The following is a 21,921-nucleotide window of genomic DNA, read 5'->3' on the forward strand; positions in this document are numbered from 1 at the left end:
CCTGACAAATGACTCTACATTTATCTTCCACTGCTTTTCACCAAGCTTTGCAGTATTCGCAAGTAAAATATTTGCAAATATGCAAGACTTAGTTCAAACTAATTTGTAAGCACCTATTTGGAACTTGGTGATGGTGATTTCCCGAAGTATAGTTCACTTTAGTAGTTTAGTTCAGGCTACGAGTTGTCGAGGGCAAATAGGTAGGGTAGACACCTAATTCTGTGGTAAAATTGCTTGGAGGGCAAGGCAAGTTGAGTAGCTTTATTTATTTATTTATTATCAGAAAATGTATGTTTACAGAGAGGTCCAAAACACATAAATATAATACATATAATTAAATTTACATTTAGTTGCATGTCATAAATTAGGATAAATCTGGTGTAACTTGGAGGTAAGGTGACAAAACTCATGCCAGGTTTGAATTAAATTAATAATTAATTTATTGGTATTTTATTACTCAAATTTCTTTACCACGAAATTAAGACGAGTATACTCTACCCTCAGTTAGGCAGTACCTAGCCGATGATTTTGGGTTACAAAAACTATTCAACAACCATACCTACATCGATATAGCAAGAAATAATCGTACTTACCAGCGAATCAAAGAAAGAGTGCGCAAAAGAGGAATACTCAAAAACATGTAGCAACATCACCTGGAGAAGTAATGGCTCCTGGCTATAGGACAGCTTTTCAGAGACGAAGGTAATCAGCCGCTTCAAAAGGAATCAGTGCCGCTGCTTAATACGATGACCCTTATTGTAATGAACTTAGAAACGTATTTTCTAGCACGCGAATTTAAATTTATAGTTATACCAAATTGTAGGAAACCCTAAACGAAAAATGTCTAATTATTCGAAAATACGTCTTCTGGCAGAGAAAATGTACTTGCTAAGTGGTCGCGCAACTCATGCGTGAGATGAGCGAAGTATTTATGTCAAGATGCGTGCATGTGTATCTACGCATGTATGTTATTATGTATACGTTAATGTAGGTTACAGATACAAGCTAACAACAACATCTAAAACTCCTATGATTTAGTAAAGTCAATTCAATCTAAAAACAAATCAATTGCACAATCTTAAAAAAATGTTAAATAAAATCAGTAGAAAATTTGTGTTTTTGAAGTACAAATAATAAAAAGTAGTAGATAGGATCGCATTATTTTTTAAAGTCATTATTAAACTGGACTAGCGAGTATACCCAGAAAAATAATTTTATTCACTGGTTCCGCGAAGGCCTTTGGGCTTAAAACTATCGGATTTAGATTTCAGATTTCGAGAATCCGAAAAGGTACCTACCCAGAATTATTTTTTTATAGTTATAAAAATAGGTACAAAAACAGGCTTTTCTGTCCTCCCCACCCTTACATAATATTATAAATTTGGTGTTCGTGTATGATTTTTTACCTATCATCAGAAGTTCAACAGCGACAAAATATTGTTTAGAAAATAATATTAAAATTAAAATTCCGACTTTTCACATTGAGTATTCAGTGCCTTTCTGTATTTTATTAGGTGATATATATGTTACAGGAAATGTATGAATTCTAGGAATTGTATACTATTCCTAGGAAATGTATACAATTCCGAAGCTATTTAGGAAATGTATAAAATATTGCTTCAGAGATTTTTTTATACGCACATATCCTAGGAAATGTATACTTTTCCTAGGAATTTTATAGAATTCCAATATTGTATTAGGAAATGTATAAAACTAAGCGGCACAAGCGCGGTCGCGTGATCGGGTGTCCCTCGGTACGCCTAAAATTTCATTTAGCCAAACCACATTGGCCGATAGGTACTTTTAACTCACAATTATTATTGTTTAGCCTGACAGTTGTTTTCGCACTATTATACCTTTCTTTCGGCATCACGCATATTACGCTGAAGTATTGAAAATCCCTAATTTTAACATCTCTTTTATTAAACTATTATTGACATGAAGGTTTTAGTACTCCTTTAGCTGGATAACAAAGTCTCGGTTAGGTTAGGTTAGACTTGCGACCTTACACATACACAGCTGCCGCGGCGCGGTAGCGCCATTTAAGTTTCGGAGAACAAAAAAAGGCGTAATAAAAAAAAAAATATGTAAAAAAAAATCTTAATTACATTTCCGATTGCTGTTTAGGAAATGTGTAATTTTCCTAGGAAATGTGTAATTTTCCTAGGAAATGTGTCTAATAAAATTAATAAAAATTCATAAAATTCATAAAATTCATAAAATTCATAAAATTCATTTATTTTTGCAAATAGGCTTTAAAAAAGCGCTTTTACACGTCCCAATATTAACCCTACCACTGCTTCGGGACAATAAATGGGCCAGTGCTGAGAAGAAGCAGCGCAAGAAACTCAGTCACTATTGTCAGCCTCCTTTTCAAGGTTTTACAGTCTTTAAAATATACAAATTATAGTCATAAGTATTAATGCGAGCTAGGCAGTTAAACATTCCAAACATTTTTATCCTTTATATAATCATCAACTTTATAGTAGCCCTTTTTCATTAAGGTGCTTTTGATATGTGCTTTAAATTCATGAATGGGCAATTCTACAACAGTTTGTGGTAATTTATTGAAAAGTTTAATACATTTCCCCATAAATGAATTACCAATCTTGTGCAGTCTGAAATTTGGAACGGCAAGTTTATTTTTGTTTCTTGTATTGAACTTGTGTAAATCACTCTTTCTAGTAAATTGCTCTATATTTTTGCGAACATATAAAAGGTTTTCATAAATGAACTGTGAAGCTACTGTCAGTATATTAATCTCCTTAAAGAATTCTCTCAAGGAAAATCGGGGTCCAAGGTTATAAATGGCCCGCACTGCTCTCTTCTGCAGAACGAACACAGTTTCAATGTCCGCAGCTTCAATATAATTTACATCACACATTTCCGGGTGATTTTAGGACTTATATACAATTCCTAGGAATTGTATACAATGACGGATTTCATACATTTCCTGTAACATATACACAAACTATGCAGTTGAATTTAATAATGGGAGCGACGTTAAGACAGGAAAATTAAACATAATCATTTTTCTTTATGAATGACATAACTTTTTCAACAAAAGCGACATTATGTGGAATTCTGTTCAAAAGCACTAAACTACTTTTACGAGAAAATTTAGGATCGCAAATACTTATCTTTTGTCTGGCGGCTACTCTACAGGGTGGGCCAAAAAATTTTACAAGAGCACCGCTTGATTTCTTGAAAACAGTTCGATGGTGGGACGCGTGGGAGATGGAAAACTAATGGGAAACACAGTTTAGTACAAAAAATCACACAGAAAGCAAGAATGTTGTTTCATGCGCTCTATAGTGACAAAAATCCATGAAATTATGCACAGTTTCAGATCATCCACGAGTCTCTACCTTTCGAGGAATGAAGCGTTGCTATTTGCAAAAGTTTTTGGCGCACCGTATAGAAGCCCGCATGGGGCTATTACTACAGAGTCATTAAACTCTCCCGTCTTATTGCTAATGAACTTGCACCTCGCCAGACACAGACTAAACCGTTTAAAATTTATGGTTCGAGATACTAGAGGTATTGCACAGTAAGTATAATTAGGTACTACGGTGGTTCCAGACAGATTGCACTAGTATTGCACAGTAAGTACAATGATTTAGGTGTAGATTTACTACAGACGGATATTGTTAGGAAAATATTAGCTTTAAATCTGATTCTAACATAAACCTACTAAGTAAATATACACTTATTAAAATTTGAATCGAAACTTTATACATATAATCGACAGTAGACCAACCTAAAAAATGGAATATATCAAACAATTTGTCATTTTGTAGTAGGCTATGCACGTAGCTAAAACATTAAAAAGCGTGACCGTGGGCCTACTACATGTTCTTTATATAGAATGAAGAGTATTTATATTGAATAGTAATTAAATAGTCTCAGTGTAACTATGAGAGGTGGATAGAGTAGAATATACTTTTTACTGTCTAGCATATACCTACTAAATTATTCTAAACAACTGCCGTTACTTATTTGTCTAAATTCTCTTAAAATCAGGAGTTTTTGAAAATCCTTGATAGGAGTTTCGAAAATTTTGGTAATGACCTAGTTCATCGTAAACATTTACTATTAATAAATACGTATCTAATACATACTTACGTTACCTTAAAGATAGTTACTTCATATACTTAGCAGAAGTGTACTGTACACAATACATAATAGTCTAATAGCACACATCCTAGATAAACTATCGTATTTGCTAACTATAAACCAACTCTACACTGTATAAAATGTTTCATGTAACCAACTGCGCTTTGATAAAAATAACTAATCGCGAATACGAATATCTTCCAAAACATTACGTGCTTGAATGCACCAAAGTCAAGGTTACCACACTCGGAGTTACCTAGTGACCGACTTGCTTTTGAAATTACAAGTATATATAGGAATTAAAACAAAGAATGCGACTATGTTAAACACACACCATGGGCGTTAGAACGACGGCTTTTTTATCAGCATGCATCCTTGCTCTGAAGGTATAGAATTCTACTATAACTTAGAACTGACACCATTATTTCATCACATAATACGAGTACCTACCACATTTGCAGTCTGTGGATAATATTTATCTGCAGACTCTAGGTGCGCACTTTTTTTGAAAGTAGTTTTACATAAAATTTCGCTCCTTAGGTAAATCTATTACTAGGGTATAAATGGTTAATCTTGACCAAGTTATTGCATTGCATAGTACGATTTTGAGCACTTTCCTTGACTAAAAACACTCGTATTTAATGAGAATTAGATGTCACTTTCATAGAAACAAATGCCATTGAACAAGATCCTGACGTCATTCATGTTATCTATTCTTCCAGGGCAACTTGTGTCAGTCCACTGCAACATCGATATCAACAGCAACATCGACTGCATCAGCATCAGCATCGCCAACTGCCATCACCGTTCCAGCGATCATCAAACCCGTGGTCCAGACTTATGATACCAGCTCAGCTTATGGCCTCACAGCTCCTTCAGTTCCAAACTATAGTCCTTACTACCCTCCTGCTCCTTTGCCACCAATCATCATTGACTCGGGCAGTGGAGGTGGTGGTAACAGTCTACTCAATCTGATATTCCTGATGTTTATCCTCAACAGGAATAAGGGAGGTGGTAATAACGGTAACAGAGGGGGAAACTGCGGCTATGGGTGTAGTTATAGTGGAGAATATGTCCCTTATAGTAGGGAATATGTCCCTTATAGTGGGGGATCTGGTGTCTACGACACTAGCCCAGTATACTTCCCTGACGCAGGCTACGATGCTAGTTACGCGAACGCTGAGGCCAGTTCGGGAAGCTATAACGGAGGTAGCTACGCCAACTCTGCGGCAAATGCGGGCAGTTATAGTTACGTGCCGAGTAATACGGCAGAAATATCCGTTTCAGAAGGCTACTTCGTAGAAGAAGTGCCTATCCAATCCAATCCGTACCCGTACCAGACCATCCAACCGTACCCCGGCCGAGAGCCCAACGAGATCTGTCTGATCGTCCGGACGGATTATCCTTCCAATTACTGTTAAATATATTAGTTAATTTTCTCCGAATTAGTTTTTAAAGTAAGATGTTAAGTTGTTATAACAAATAAAGTTAACAAATTATAATCGTATTTTCATTTATTTGTATTGATTTCCTCACATAAACTCTGAAAGGTGAAACGGCGAATATTCGTTATAACTTATAAGTCAACGATTTCTCGGAAAACAACTTGTATCGCATGACTCACCGCTCATTACCAACTAGGCATTTGTTCAGCTGCGATGAAAACCTTTAGATAAACGAAATTACGTAGAAAAAGTAGCGAGAGAACTCGTCATTTCACGCCATATTTTTATAAAACATCATCGCTCTTCGCAAATTGAACTCGACACAGGCTAAGAAGGTTTCAATGTGCGATGCATTTTCACTTGTTTACTATCTGACCTGAAAAATCACTAAATTGTATTGTGGGATTCTGATAGAGTTACCTAGATAAACCATGCTACGAAAGCTTAATTAGTTATGTCACTATTCTGTAGGTACTGGTTTTTCCAACAAAAAATTTGCCAAATTAATTATCCTATATCTTTTGTAATTGGGTATTAATACTCACAAATAACCTAACCTAACCTAAATATAAATAACTTGAAAGGAAGCATCATCACCATGTGCTATTCAATTTGCATGTGTAAAAGATGTACCATATATCACACTCTATCCACCGCATGTATGGATCATTTTTAGACGTCTTGCATGCCTATTTAATGAAAAAATATTGATAACCGAATCTAAAGTACGAACTGATTATAACGATGGAACTTGAAAGCAGTCAAACCGCAGTAACTAGCCGATGAATGTAATCTTCTGAGTGATACGAATTATACACTCTTCTGGCGTTGAGATTGAGAAGGGTTCAGAAAACTGAAAAGTAACGAAGTAAACAACCTGAAATACTAAAACTCAGGTAAGTAAGGCAATGCAAAATGATGGAAAACCTTGAAAAATAAAGTCACCATTTATCATTTTATACAGTTTCAACTAAGGTATAACAAAATTTTTCGTGTCACGAGGACGTGTGCGGGAAACTTTTGATCTAGAGAGACGCATGCATACGCATCATGGGCCTTGTGAACGTTAAAGCTAAAGCTAAAGCTTGAAATAGGACTATTTTGTGGCAAAATACATACATAATAATATTTTCTTTTGATATTCCTAACTTAAACTACATCTCTCAATAGTATATTATGTGAATATAAATAAGAGTCTGTTTGTGATGACAAATAATATGAAAAGCTTTTTTCTAAATAAATAATGAGATAGGCTACCAAAAATATCCAAGTACTGTCTTGGAAAATCTTCGAAACTGAAAACGTAACAGACCGAAATTGAAAGAACTTTTCACTGACCGATACGCTTAATCAAATCAAATCAAATCAAATTTCTTTATTTGCGTAATTCCAGGTACATAAGTGGTCTTACACTTAGCTGATGTGCTGTTGTTAAAAATAACTTAATTGTTATAAAATGAATCCATAACCTGTGAATTAAAATAGGACATTAGCTTTCAGAAAACGATCTGAGTTTTCAGTTAATAGCATGATCATACCTAATGGATAAACACAAAATATACATGACGTAAGTACTAATAAATAAAATAAAATACAAGTAAACGGAGGCTGAATACTGTACGCCATCTTAATGTTACATCAAATTATTTAGGGCCTGTAAATCCGACACTTAACCCGATTGAATTACAAACACCCAATCTCCAGCATATTTAAATTAGTTTACTAACAACCCTACAAGGGTTTATTTAAATCAAATAAACAAACTTTCCTCGTAATTCAATGATATAGGCATGTATCCTTTCTAAGATTAGACTAAAATATGAACAAGCAGGACTATACACAAACGCGATGCAGGAGTGTAATTTTTATATTATTTAGTTGCATATTGCTCGTATTATTAAAATGAATACTGAACTGCTTTCCTGAAATAAGTTTCATTTGGCCTTATTTATCATCACATCCCATTAGCTTAGCCGGAGACTACAGACTTTTTCATTATCATCATCATCATCATTTCAGCCACAGGACGTCCACTGCTGAATATAGGCCTCCCCCAATGACTTCCACATCGCACGGTTGGTAGCGGCCTGCATCCAGCGCCTTCCTGCTATCTTTATCAGGTCGTCGGTCCACCTTGTGGGTGGACGTCCCACACTGCGTTTTCCGGTACTTAGCCTCCACTCTACAGACTTTTTGTCGGTACGATAGTTATGTTGGGATGTTAATCAGTATAGACATATTATGACGTAAGAAAGTGCGCACATTGGTATCGGCCGATTCTACATACAAATTAGAATCGGGCCCAACTATCAGCCGACTAAAGGTCTGTAGTCTGTGGGACTTAGATGAGATGCAGATGTTTCTCTGATGTGCGTAAAAACAAAATGACTAAGAACATTAATAGAACTGAAAACTAACCTAATTATCAATATCTAAGCGAAAACAAACGTGCCCTTATTGACACACAAATACAATTTCGAAACTGAACCATATCTACACAATTAGCAATACGAATGTTACATTCTTGGGTTGGTATAAAAGTGCCCCTTTTCACTGCTGAAGGAATAGAAATCAAAATGACTTCAACCAAAACCGTCGCCTTCTTTGCTTTTGCTCTCTTCCTCCAGGTAAATTTGATTTAATATTTCTTAATAGAACAAAAATTCAAACAATTGACCCAATATAAATCCTTTTAGTCTGCGTAATCCTTTTGGATTTCGTCATCAAGTCATTCCTTCCTTTGCTTAAAGATAGAACTCAGAATGTTCGTGTCTCTATATTTTCTTGAGAAACCCATTTAATGTTCCGTAATAATAATGATAACTTCGCATGCAGTAACTTCTTTTCTGATCTTCATTGGATATTTTTTCTTCTTTTGAGCTCTCCTTTTATTCCTTTACTCTTCTTCTCTTGAACTGACATTTACGCTCTTTTAGCAACTCCATCCTTCTCTTTATTTTGTATCAGTAGAATATCGGGACTATTGCCACCTCTTCTTTCCACCACTGCAACTCCTATGTAGATCATGGATAGACAAGATCTACAGCTTGACCGCTGTTAGTAGAATAGTCAATTATTATTTATTTTCTGTCTCCTGCTTAACTCAAATTACTCTTTCCAGTGCACCTGGGTCCACTGCCAGGTCATCGGCGGTTACCCCGGTGGCATCTACGGCGGTGGCTACGGCAACATCATCCCTAGCGGATGCAACGATAACGCCGACATGGACTTCCTCTTCCCCATCCTTCTGCTGTCCCTCTTCAACAGAAACAACAACAACGGAGGAGGATGCGGATGCAGTGGTGGATGCAACGGAGGCTGCGGCGGCAGCTGTGGTGGCTGCGGACGGTACAACTGAGGTGGTAGGCCAGGACACAGTGTAAGGGATGCTCTTACGATCGTATCATGAAAAGACACTAAAATCTCGAATCAAACTTAAGCGTAAATTACTCTGTGGTTGATATAAATTACCGAAATTCTACCAATCACAGATTTAATTCAGGCTCAGGTTAAAATCGAGATTTGAGCATCATCTGATAATACGGGCCTAAGATAGTTGCTTGTGATTTCGAAAAGTTATAACTTTTTAGCTCTCTCTGAATCTTATTACATAAAGTTAAAGTCTAATTGATACTGTGCCATAGCTATGTTTTAAATTACTCAATTTTTGAAGACTTTAAAATCCTGATTTCGCCAAAGTAAGTGGTGGAACAGAAACACTGATGGAATACACAAGCTAAAAACACCAAGTAAATAAAGATTTCTAGTAATATATGAATAAAATGAAATAAATTTAATTGAGAAAAAGCTGCAAAAATTTAAAGATGTGACTAAAAGCAACCGAACACTGTGACCGAAGTCTAATCTCAACATGTTAATTTTTCCTAAACATCAAGAAATGAAAAAACATGTAAATATGTTCGTCATAATTCATAACTGGTGGTGAAAGTTAGTGATGTATTGTGATAATAAAATTATAATGATTACTTATTGTTTTCATAATTTCTCAAAACCTGTTAGGGGAACTTCTATATATAGAAACTTCTACAGAAACATTAGTAGCTACTATTCTTTCAAATCTTGTGTCTCTTTGTGTATATGTTACAGGAAATGTATGAAATCCGTCATTGTATACAATTCCTAGGAATTGTGTATAAGTCCTAAAATCACCCGGAAATGTGTGATGTAAATTATATTAGACACATTTCCTAGGAAAATTACACATATCCTAAACAGCAATCGGAAATGTAATTAAGATATTTTTTTTACACAAAATTATTTTTATTACGCCACTTTTTGTTCTCCGAAACTTAAATGGCGCTACCGCGCCGCGGCAGCTGTGTATGTGTAAGGTCGCAAGTCTAACCTAACCTAACCCAGACTTTGTTATCCAGCTACAGGAGTACTAAAACCTTCATGTCAATAATAGTTTAATAAAAGAGATGTTAAAATTACGGATTTCCAATACTTCAGCGTAATATGCGTGATGCCGAAAGAAAGGTATGCCAATAAATTTTAGGCAAACATTTTTTTCGACCAAAGTATAATAGTGCGAAAACAACTGTCAGGTTAAACAATAATAATTGTGAGTTAAAAGTACCTATCGGCCAATGTGGTTTGGCTAAATGAAATTTTAGGCGTACCGAGGGACACCCGATCAAGCGACCGCGCTTGTGCCGCTTAGTTTTATACATTTCCTAATACAATATTGGAATTCTATAAAATTCATAGGAAAAGTATACATTTCCTAGGATATGTGCGTATTCAAAAATCTCTGAAGCAATATTTTATACATTTCCTAAATAGCTTCGGAATTGTATACATTTCCTAGGAATAGTATACAATTCCTAGAATTCATACATTTCCTGTAACATATATACCATTACAAATGAAGTAAATGTTACTACTGAAAGGCAACAATAGTCTTCCCAAAATGTAGGATAAAGGTTGTAGGCAGAAACATAATCAGCTACAAATTGGGGTAATATAAAAGGCAGCAAAGTAACGAGTCTCATTTCTCGAGGGTGTATGCAAATTGTGTTGCGAGGATCCTCTAGGCCCCTGAGAAGGACCTTACGCTCTTCAGAAATAAAAATGCTAACATGCCCTAACTTTTCAGCGCAATACACCTTGTCTGGAAAAAAGTTGGGATAAAACAGGCTACCCAATTTGAATTTCATAAGTTGCCTTTACACTTTACTTTTAACTTTTCGTGAAAAATGAGGCCTTATTTTAATAATGAGGCTTGTGGTCTACATAAATAAGCATAATTTTCTGTACCTTATTAGAATAGTAACTCAAACGTAACAATAGTAATCCTTTATCAAAGATTTTGTTTATAAATATCAACAACTTCACGTGACAAACACAAAAATATTAACCAACAGAAATACGTGGGGTGTGTGTTAATATGTTATCAATCGTGCGATAATTTCTAGGTTTGGTATATAAAGATGCAAATTCGAATTTTATATTATAAACGTAAGGATATACCTAGTGTTGTATATTCCGTAAAATAAATACATAACAGACGCAATGGTTTTCAAGTGGATATTACCGATTTTATTGATGAAAGTAAGTATCGACCACTTACCTTAACCTTTGACCATGTTAACTAATACCCCTGTGGTTTAACTTAATTGCTATTCACGCAACACTATCACTTTGTTTGATGTGAAACCACAACTCCACTTATAGTTGTGGGTACACAGAAATTATGTTTAAAACTACGTCATTGTTCATGATTTCATGAACAATGAAATGTTAAGCTATGTTACATTTTAAATCAGTTGATAAATTTATTTCAGAATATCTGCTGCGAAGTCAACAATGGTCATCATAAGCAAGCAAGAAGTATATCAGCGCTGAAAACTCCCCGATTTAATATCCTCAGTGGGAACTTTGAGGATGAAAACTCCCCAGAAAATTATTTTCCAGAAATGGAATATCCTTCCGACATACTGGACGTAGGCAGACCATACTTCTTCAAGGCTTCAGATAACCCTGTACTGGAACCATTTCCTAGAGAGGTCAAGGACTCGTTCAAATATATTACTTCGGGTGGGAAAAATGTGGAGGAAGTTAGCCATATTGATGTAAAGAAACCTGCACAGTCAATTTTGAAAACTGTCCCCAATGTCCAGAGAAATAAGGTCATTGTCTCGGATAAGGGAAACGTAACTAATGAGACAGTGAAAACTCAAGGAAATGATTCTGAAAATAATACAGTTACTTTGCATCTGATAAACTTTACCAACAAAACTGTGGAAACAAATACTGAAGTCTTGATGAGACCCAATGATAATAGCACAGAAATGTTTGATAGCTCTGAAGAAAACTGCCACGAAGAGGTATCGCTGATTACAAGTAATAGTAAACCAGATGAAGAGGAAAATTCTTCAATTTCTGATGAGTTTGTAGACTAAATAATATACATAATATAGTACAATTTAAATAAGTTATTTTTCACTTATCAGAAAAATCTATTAGTCATGAAATTTTATTTCAATTCATGACGATGAAAATATTGTTAATAAATAATTTATTTAATGTTATCCACGTGATTTTCATTTGTGTACCTAAGTTTAAAAAAAAATAAGTTTATCATTAACTATTCTAAAAATAAAGTTACAATACTTAATTCTAATTGATTTAATATCACTTACAAAAATTGGTTGTACACCTTAGCTATGTTCCTGGCGTTGATTATGTAAAATTACCTGAAATAAAATAAAAAAATATTAATTTACACAAACATTAAACCCGGCAGGATACAATTTAAGTCCACAAAGGCAGCCATTGCAAATTAGAATCCCATAAATTAGGTGGACAATCACGATCATTTATTTAAATACCTATCGATCGATATTCCAAGAGACAGGATGGGATTACCTAGTTTGGGAACTACCAGTAACATTAAGTTGTTGTTGTTGTAAAGCTAATCAAGGTATTATTGATTAGCTTTACTGAAATAGAATTAGTACATTATTGAGTTAATGAAAACAAGAAGATGGGTTCTAAAAAGTAAAAGAATTTAACCCTTATAATGTTTACATAATATTTATCTCAATAAATAAGTATCAGGTTATTTATGTAATTGATTAAAAACCATAGATTTCTGACTATAACTTACTCAATGACAGATAAGATTAATTTTCTCGATAATCGAAGAAATGATAGGATCGCTACACAAAAATGGCTTGATTGTCACGTGCCTTAAGTAATATTATAGGCCTTAAATATGAGTGATTAAAATGAATAATAGTAAAATCACTATGGGAGTTCGCGAAAAAGTGGCTTTATCCGTTGTAGTTATCGTATTGGTTGGGGTAAGTTGATTCTTTATTCTGTCATCCTTATTTTCCTTCGTTATTGTTACCTAACTCTGGATCAAAACATATTTGATCTCTATTTACTTCTATTAGTTTGAATAAATTACATTAAATCATTCTATCAAAAATTAACATTATACAGTGTCTAATACCATGAATGCAAGGTTACGTAAATTAAAACAATTTAACTAAAAATTCTGAAAACAAATATTTCAGTCGCTGAAAGCTTAATTAAACGTCAACGGGCATATAACTCGCGCTGCGCCTACGCATTCAGTTCGCCTGTAAATAGTTTAGCATGGAGGTCATTCTTAGTTCTATTGTGTCTGCAAACAATCGAGCATTTGAGGTATGCATTCTATTCTAGTTCAGACATTTATGTATGTCATCTTATTTCCAGATAGCGTGCACATTTTGCATACCAAGATCTGCTAAGAAGTCTGCACTGAAAAATTACTACAATACGTTGAGAAAATCCAAAATTAATAGAGGCCACAAAGGATTATCCAACCAAGTTCTTGCTAATCATGATTTTAGTAACTACATACAACAAAATCAACCGGTCAACAATGTTGTCAATTTTCCTGACATTGAGTTTCCTCAAATGTCTAATACATATCAAATGCCTACCAGTATTCTAAATGAAGATGAAAATATTTTTAAAAACACAAATAGAAATCAAATTAGTAGTAGAAATGTGAAAAACCAAGCTCTTTCAAAACATTTGGATAACCTACGAAAGTTTGAAAAATTGAAACGCAAATTGGGAAACACAAATAAAGTAAATGATACTGAGATAAAGACTGAACGCAATCCTGACCTATTTTGTTTTAAAACTCCAGGCAGTTTTCCTGAAGTTGAATATCCACAGTCGATTACGGACACTCGGATGCCCAAGTTTTGGAATTACATGCCATATATTGATAAGAAAGAACTAGCAGATGATTTCAGAGACTCAAAAGCCAAATTACTACTGAAAATCTTTTCACTGCCTTTTGATTCTAGATTTAAAAATAATAAATTGATAAAAAGTCCACGAGTATACAAAACAACTGATCTTAAAAGACCCCCAAGTAAACCTATACTGGTGAAACCATTCACAAAGGAAACAAAGATTAGTATGATTAATGAAACTCAAGTAGACAACGCTCTGGGAAATTTGAATACTAAGAATATACCTCTGCCTTATCAAACTACAAATTTTGACAACACTGAAGATAAGATAAAATCAAAAAACGTTGAAGTTTTAGTTCATAAAACCAATAAATTAGAGACAAATGCACCATTACAAAAAGAAGACGTTGTCATATCACGAAGATATCGTAAGTCTAAATGTACAAGTGACCCGTATTATCAAAATAATAATTATACTACAGATGTACCAATGAACAGTATAGCAGAAGCTAATATAGTAAATGAGACATATATTGAAGAAACAACAGAAAACGATGACTCCGATGACCATTCGAAAATGTGTTTAAACCCCGTTATAGTTCTAGAAAACATTGATACTGAGAAAATTAAGAATGAAAAAACTATAGCAAATTCTATAGAATTATTTAATTTCACTTCTGAACTGTGTGATGATGATACATTTGAAATGGTATCTGACAATCTTGAAAAACTGCCAGACCCTAATATTATGAATACAAATTTATTTAAAGACAATGATACTGATCCTAAGGAAAATACTTCTTCACTGACTTGTAATATGTCTTCCAACCAAGGCAGTATTACAGGGCATAACTATGAAAATGCGGCTAATAAATATTTTAACAGTGCTTCTAACAAGGAACCTGTGACTCCATCAAAGTCAAGCGAAATAATTGATGGGTTTAAAAAAAATACTTATGCAAATGACATGAATCTTGTAGTAGTAACTGCTCAGCCTTATTTAAATGATTTTAAACTCACTGACTTTGAAACAAATGTAATTGACTCGGAGATCAACAGGCAACCGAAAGATTATTTTAATTCTGATCCGCATCTTCCTCCAATACCTCCAACAAGTCGTGATTTTTCTGTAACCGAGTTATTCACTACTCCAAATACAGATCTTTCAAAAATTCTGGCAAATGAAAATATAAAAGATGTCAAAGTAAGTCATCAAACTTTTAAATCACAACATGCCGATTTGATTCCAGGAGATAAAACTTTCAACGCCACTAAGGAAAATATCATTTCAATTACTAACGCAAGTCCATCAATTATAAATTATGGTTCATCAACCACTGCTGTGTACGAATCTCCTTCGAATATTAATCAAAATGCAACAATCACAGCTGGCACAAGTCTTGTTAGTGACATACTCCCTGAAAATAATACTGTCAGTATACCTATCGATCTTAACTTTACTACAACTTCAAAAATGATAAAACCTAATATTTCTGAACCACATAACTCTACATCTATCATACATACTGCTTCAAGCACCTTTACTAATGAAGATCATTTATCTGGGAAAAATATTACAGTCCCAGAAGAAATAATACCAATTAATGATCCAGACTTTGAACTTGCAAACTTCTCTGGCAACGACATTATATCAGAAGTCACCACATCTTCACCAGTTCATACAACAGCTTTAAACCCTTTTGAAAGCACTCCTTTATCAACTACCGGAACACTCTTTGACCCAAAACCTATGGAGACCATAACCACCAGCACACCATTTTACACCACGACCTCAACTACACTACCAACTCCCACGACTATTTCAACAACAATGTCACAACCAGTCACAACTACAATACAGCCTACTTACGATAAAATTGTTGAAACAACTCATCATAGTTATTTCACTGATCCAGCTTCAAATATTTCACTGAACACTAAGCCTCCAATTTCAGAATATGATAACACTGGTACAACTCCACTTCCCCCTGCTGACAGTAGCTACCAAGTAACTACTTCAAAATCTATAAGCGATACATCAAGCACAACCTCTGTCACGGAAAAGTCTACAACAAAAGCTTCTTTTGCTGAAATTTTATCAGTTCCATCTTCTTATACTTCTGCGAATACAACAGATCCATTGAAAGAGTCCGTAGCTACAAACTCTTCTAGTGATGTTAAATTGCTTGAAAGTACCACCAAGTTGATACCCAATAGTATTAGTAAAATTGACCCAATTTTCACTAACATATTAGATGAAGACGTTAAAACTACCTCTGAGAATAAAATGACTGAAATCACGACTCTGGAACCTAACGAAAACCAACTAGACTTATCGTCGACTACTTGTGCATTGGACGAGTTTAACAAATATCAGATTATAGATGCGCAATACTATAATTCTAATGTTACAGCTTCATCATCCAATAGTTCTGCAAATCATTATACTGTATTTGACTCAGGTCATATCACTACCCCAGCATCAATAATAGAAACAACAACTTCCAAACCCTACGTTCCCGGAGGAGTTAAAAATCCAATTACCACCACATCCAAACCACTATTTGATGAAATTATAGCACTAGTAGAAGTTTCAAGTACCCCTGTTGCTTCAAGTTCAGTCATATCAGCAACCACACCACTAAATGCCCTTCCGACTGAAGCACGAACTGAAACTACTGCTAAGTCCAGTGTAGATAATGATATTTATTCCACATCAGTCACAACTCCAACATATTTTAATGTGGATTATACTACTCCTATGCCACCCATGACTGATGAATTACTAGTGATACCTGCCAATCTGAATGAAGCTAGCAATATTCATAAACTCAATGTTAATTCGGATTCTTTCCAAGAATTTACTAACAGTCCTAGATCTGATTTAGATGTTGTTACCACATCCACCGTCACTGAATTACCAAACTCTGGTCCTACTTCAAGTCAACATATCGACGAGGTAATGACAACAATCAAATCCATTTCAACTACTGTTTCTATTACCTTTTCAGATTCGTCTATGACTACACCATCCCCTAGAGTAAATTCAGAAGATTCCGTGGCGGTAAAATTAACAGACATTAAAGATTTTGTAACAAATGACGCTAAACCTCAAGGTATGACATCCGATTCTGACATGACTACTACTACCAATCCACATTCTAAAGTATCGAATGACTCAAATGAAAATACTTATTTCACCACTACTACAGGTAAACCTATTTATACAGATTTATGTGATGACTCAAATAGTTCAACTATTAGTAGTTCCGTTCCATATAATATGAACACTTTGACAACCAATTTTCCTTCATCGTATGTTACTGTATCTGACCTTATAACAACTACATCCATCTGTGAAGTTTCTGACACTGACTCCAATAACTACTTCCCACAATCAACACCGACTTCAATTGAGGTTACTTTTAAAGATACCGACCCTATAGACTTTACTAGTCCAGAGAAAGAAAAAAATCAAAGAAATCTAACTCTTGAAGACGTTCCTATTATTAGTGATAGTGAAATTGTTAAAGAATCGAAGATAAATTTCACTGTACTTGACTCAATGCTGAACTGCGAAAACGCCAGAAACTCCAGTTCTGATGTATTTGACACTACGCCATTACCCTTTCACTCATCAAACACAGACTATGGTGATATGACCAAGCCATCTATAGATAAAATCAATACAGATATTATTTCTTACTTACATGAAAATAAATACGAAACTTATCTCAGTCATCTTAATAAAACTACTTCTGAAAATGTTCCTAGCACAAAATCTTCCGTTTCTGACATCAAAATGTCAAATCCAAAATCATTTCAAATTGATAAACTTAGGGAAAAATTGCTGCTTGTTATGTTTGAGTCAATAGATAAAGTACTCAGAAATAGTACTTTTATAAACACCGATCAAATACATGAAATCTTTTCAGTTAAAACTACGACTGCGCAACCTGATTGTGATGATTTTGATACACCCAACAATACATGTGTATGGAACATCACAACATTTTCGACAGATATAATAGATACTGCTGTTAAGCCAGTCCCAAATAGCGACAATTCAGGTAGATTTTTAGAAACAGACACAACTACGTCATCTTCACCTTATACGATATTAATGACAGAAAATAGCACTTGTAAAGACATTATTGATAGTTATGATACCGAATTTGTTACAACAAGTGTTTCAGATATAATAACCACTGCTAAACCACTTTTAGACACTTATCCTAATTCAGAATTTACTCCTAATAAAATAATATCAACTACACCTTTAGCTGATTTTGACAATAGTAACGATGAAACTACGACGTCAACATTAGAATTGAATGACCCAAATACTCATCTTTACCAAATGACAACTACATCTGCTCCTGTCTATGAAAATAATGTCTCAGTTACTGAAACTTCTTCTGAAAATAATAGTGTTTCTCCGGAAACTATTACTTTTGGCATACCTGAACCTACTACATGTCTACCTTTCAAAGTTTTAAATGAATCCTTATTTTTAAAGGCGTTAATGCCAAAAAAGACATCATCATTTACAGATAATTTTGAATTGGATACCTTTTCAACCTCTACTAACTCTTCTACGCCAGAAGATTACATTAAAAATGTAATCCATCGCGATACATCTAAACAATCAGATAAAGACGAAGAAATAGATAGCATTGCTTCATTAACTTCTGAAGAAAATATTTCAGATATAGGCAATATGGATGACGACTATCCCATCCTAACTAATATTATTGAATCTATAATAGATCAATACTTTTTAGATATGTATTACGATGATGATTCTTCCGAAATAAGAATCGAAAAGTTTGGTAATCAAAATAATAATGAATACCAAGATATGAACGAAATTATGATAGAAAATAATAAAGAAGAAGAGTATCTGAGGAAAATGCTATCGCATTTGAATGAATATCCAAAGAAAACAAATGAAATCGATGATGAGGACGGTGATGCTGCCGAATCAACTCAAAATCAATCAGAATCAAACATCACTAAGAGAGAAGATTCATTTAACTCACCATTAATAAGCAATTTATCATCACAAACGATAAAAGATGGCGATGAACCTTTAAAAAACGGTTCAATGTTATCATCAAGTTTTGATATTTTTAAGAGCAATTTAATTAAGGCTTTAGATATAGTTATAACGAAACTGAAACTTAATGACTGACATGCAGCTTTTCAAACATCACCGTATCGTTAATTTATTTTTATTACATTATTATATCACAAACATAATAGTAAGTAGATTTAAATAACATTGTAATTTATTATTAATGTAAGTCTTATTTATTGTAAATTAAATGTTTACTCTATTGTTTTGTATTTTATTTACATGTCTTGTGTATATTTAACTCTCTTTTTTCAAAGAGAGACGCACCCGACGACACAGTTTCCAGTAAGTAAACCTCTAATTAAAATTACAACTCTCGCAGCTAAAGATAATTGAATGGTGTAATTACTAATTCTAGCGTGAACCGTAGTATTACTGTTTGTATGGGAAAGTAATAAGTATGCAGATTTGAGCAACCAGTTCCGTGGGGCCTAACTCAACCCGTTGTTGTGGAGAAAGCGGAGGTCGGGTGCAATGAGAGGCATGCATGAGCTCGACAACTTTCTATCCAATTCAAAACTAACTCCAAAAAGCTATTTTACTTTGCTAACAATACTGACATGGTTCATCTTTACTTACATGCGAACTAAGTATGTGGCAAAACTAATTAAATTAACAATATTAATGTGAATGTACCTACACGTTTAATAGAATCCAAAAAAAAATGTTCTAGGTATCTCTAGCTAGTGTTACGTGATCTCTCACTTGTTGGACTGTCACATTTTTAAGTGGCTGAAATGGTGCCTTTATTAATGGGATCCTTAACTTAAAAATAAACATTGATACAACTTCATTATACTGCCTTTAAAAGGTCACTTTTTCAGCGAAATCGGTTAAAAAGGAGACACTTTCCAGATACGAAAAGTCGAACTCTATGCAACGATTTTCGTATAAGTACCAATTTTGCTGTAGGAAATTTCCACTCCAGAAGGATACTACATTTTACTGTGGGCGTAATTGTGGGCTGTTAATATAAATTGCCGTAATTTACAAGACAGTGTTAACAGGGGCTAACGTCCAGCGACAGTTAATCCTTACTTAACAGCGCCTTGATCCAAAGCCTCTTACAGCTGTATGCAGTCGGGTTTCCCTTCGCTCTTGCCTCACTTATGTACTATTAACCCCTGCACTTTATTGTCATCACTTGCTGTCACATCGTGATCGCTTTCGTATAGATAGCTTGGCTTAATGTCAATCCACTTAGGAGGCTTAAAGATGACACAACACCATACCATTGTCGTGACATCTTCTTGTTAACCAAGCTCTCTCCTGATTCCCACGAAAAGTCTATCAGGTCAAGTGCCCCAGGTTAGATGTAGGTATCCTGGCTATATTTTGAATACGTTACGTCTTTTTCAGACATAGAGCTATTTAAAATACATTAGTGCGAATACTTTTTGTGGACACACGTTAAAATCTCATAAGTTGTACGAGTAAAATCACTTTCACTGCTCAGTGCTCACTTATAAAAAGTTAGTTTATTTGCTCCAAGTTTCGAACTGCTTTGGGGATTAATGTCAGCGAAAAAATGTATCATCTTTTACAATAACATAACATACCTACCTAGTACCTACTATTTTATATGTTGACGTGACGGTTTAAAAAGATAAAAATCTATTCTATAAGTTTAGATTAAAAAAATACATTTTCCCATGACTTCAAGCGAAAGACAAACCGGTGACGGCTGATTGACAAAACTAGTATCAACTAATCATTGAATTTAATTACGCAGAAAAATGTCGACGCGGACGAAAACCGGTCTTGTGTGCAGCGGCGACCTTGCGATTACATCATATCGACGCGGTCGGCTGCGCGGGCGCCCGCGCATGGCGCCTGGCTAGAGCCGGCAGGCCATAGAGCTCGCGTACGGATACCGCGTTAAAACAATGTAGACACGATTTTAGAGTAACCTAATGTCGCCTGTAAACTAAACTCTAACAGTATTTTTTATAAAATACACAGGGGGTAGGTAATTGATAAATGTTCGCTCAAACATAAAAGATTGATTGGACTATTGATATACGTATACTTTTCGTACGGGGAAAAACTCCAACTTCAATCCCTTAGGGACAGTAGTTGCATTTTTAATATGAGAGAATCAATCCCTTTCGATTGAGTATAGTTGACCAAAAATAATGTATTAGGACTTTTATTATTTTTGGCGGCGATAAAAGAGGACCAAATAGTAGAGACACTATCCTAAGTTCGGCATCTTTCACTCCTCAATAGAAAACATTTCAGAAAAACGTGATTTCCTTTTCCAGGTGAAAATTGGTGTACGTAAAATCACTTTGCCAATTTGTTCCTAGTTTGACGGGATATTGCAAATCCTGTGTATATCAGTGCAGGTGTGAGAATCAGTGGAGATTAGTGTAGCTCGTTAGAAGTTTACCGTGCACATACACGATACACGTAGCTGTGAGGCGTAATTCGTGCGGCGAAGCATCGAACTAACTCTAATCTACGATATGCAAGCGAGCTGGTATTATGTGAGAATTATTGCAGCTGTCGGTTGCATTACGTAGAAACTATTGACTAATCTAGATAAACCTTGTGTATTACAAAATGTGTTGTTTTATTTTATGAATGCTTGCTTAGATAGTATAACTAATATATTTAACGTTAAATTGAAAATTAAAAAATGGAAAGGCTCAATGATAAAAGTGTGATCAAAGTTCAGCAATATTCATAACTCGTACCTAAATTAAGCTGCGCTACTTAGCGACCGTAGACCCAGTATGGTTATTCTGACAACTAAAATTGATACCGCAAAGCGTACTGCAATAGAAAATACTATCCAAAAATCCAATATGTCCGATGACAGTCATAAAATTTAAGTGTCCAATATCCAGTTTATTTGCTTGCTACGAACTCGTCGGACTACAAAACTACTGCTCAGTTCTTCCAATATTCTCTTCGAGTGTTTGGAATATGCCACTTAGCTCGAGGACTCCACTTGGAATCTTTAAAGTGCTTTTAATTATGCACGTATTTGCCA

At 34.6% G+C, this 21,921-nt stretch overlaps 2 protein-coding genes across 2 annotated transcripts in view; one reads left to right on the plus strand and one right to left on the minus strand.

Annotated features, from left to right (window-relative positions):
• The window catches only part of LOC135078739 (uncharacterized), a 177,522-nt gene that overhangs the window by 96,952 nt on the left and 58,649 nt on the right, over window positions 1-21,921 (minus strand). The gene's annotated exons all lie outside the window — the stretch shown is intronic.
• Window positions 8,129-9,520, plus strand: LOC135086734 (small cysteine and glycine repeat-containing protein 2-like). The gene is made up of 2 exons (XM_063981524.1): window positions 8,129-8,188; window positions 8,683-9,520. The coding sequence occupies exons 1-2, from the start codon at window positions 8,138-8,140 to the stop codon at window positions 8,917-8,919; spliced, it is 288 nt and encodes a 95-aa protein (XP_063837594.1). The 5' UTR covers window positions 8,129-8,137; the 3' UTR covers window positions 8,920-9,520.

Source organism: Ostrinia nubilalis, chromosome 2, assembly GCF_963855985.1.
Source record: "Ostrinia nubilalis chromosome 2, ilOstNubi1.1, whole genome shotgun sequence".
Taxonomy (NCBI): domain Eukaryota; kingdom Metazoa; phylum Arthropoda; class Insecta; order Lepidoptera; family Crambidae; genus Ostrinia; species Ostrinia nubilalis.

What these genes read in the sequence shown, in the direction of transcription:
- LOC135086734 (XM_063981524.1), top strand. Translation starts at nt 8,138, where the DNA reads ATGACTTCAACCAAAACCGTCGCCTTCTTTGCTTTTGCTCTCTTCCTC. An exon ending in CTTTTGCTCTCTTCCTCCAG is followed by an intron (nt 8,189 to 8,682) that starts GTAAATTTGATT and finishes TACTCTTTCCAG; the next exon opens with TGCACCTGGGTCCACTGCCA.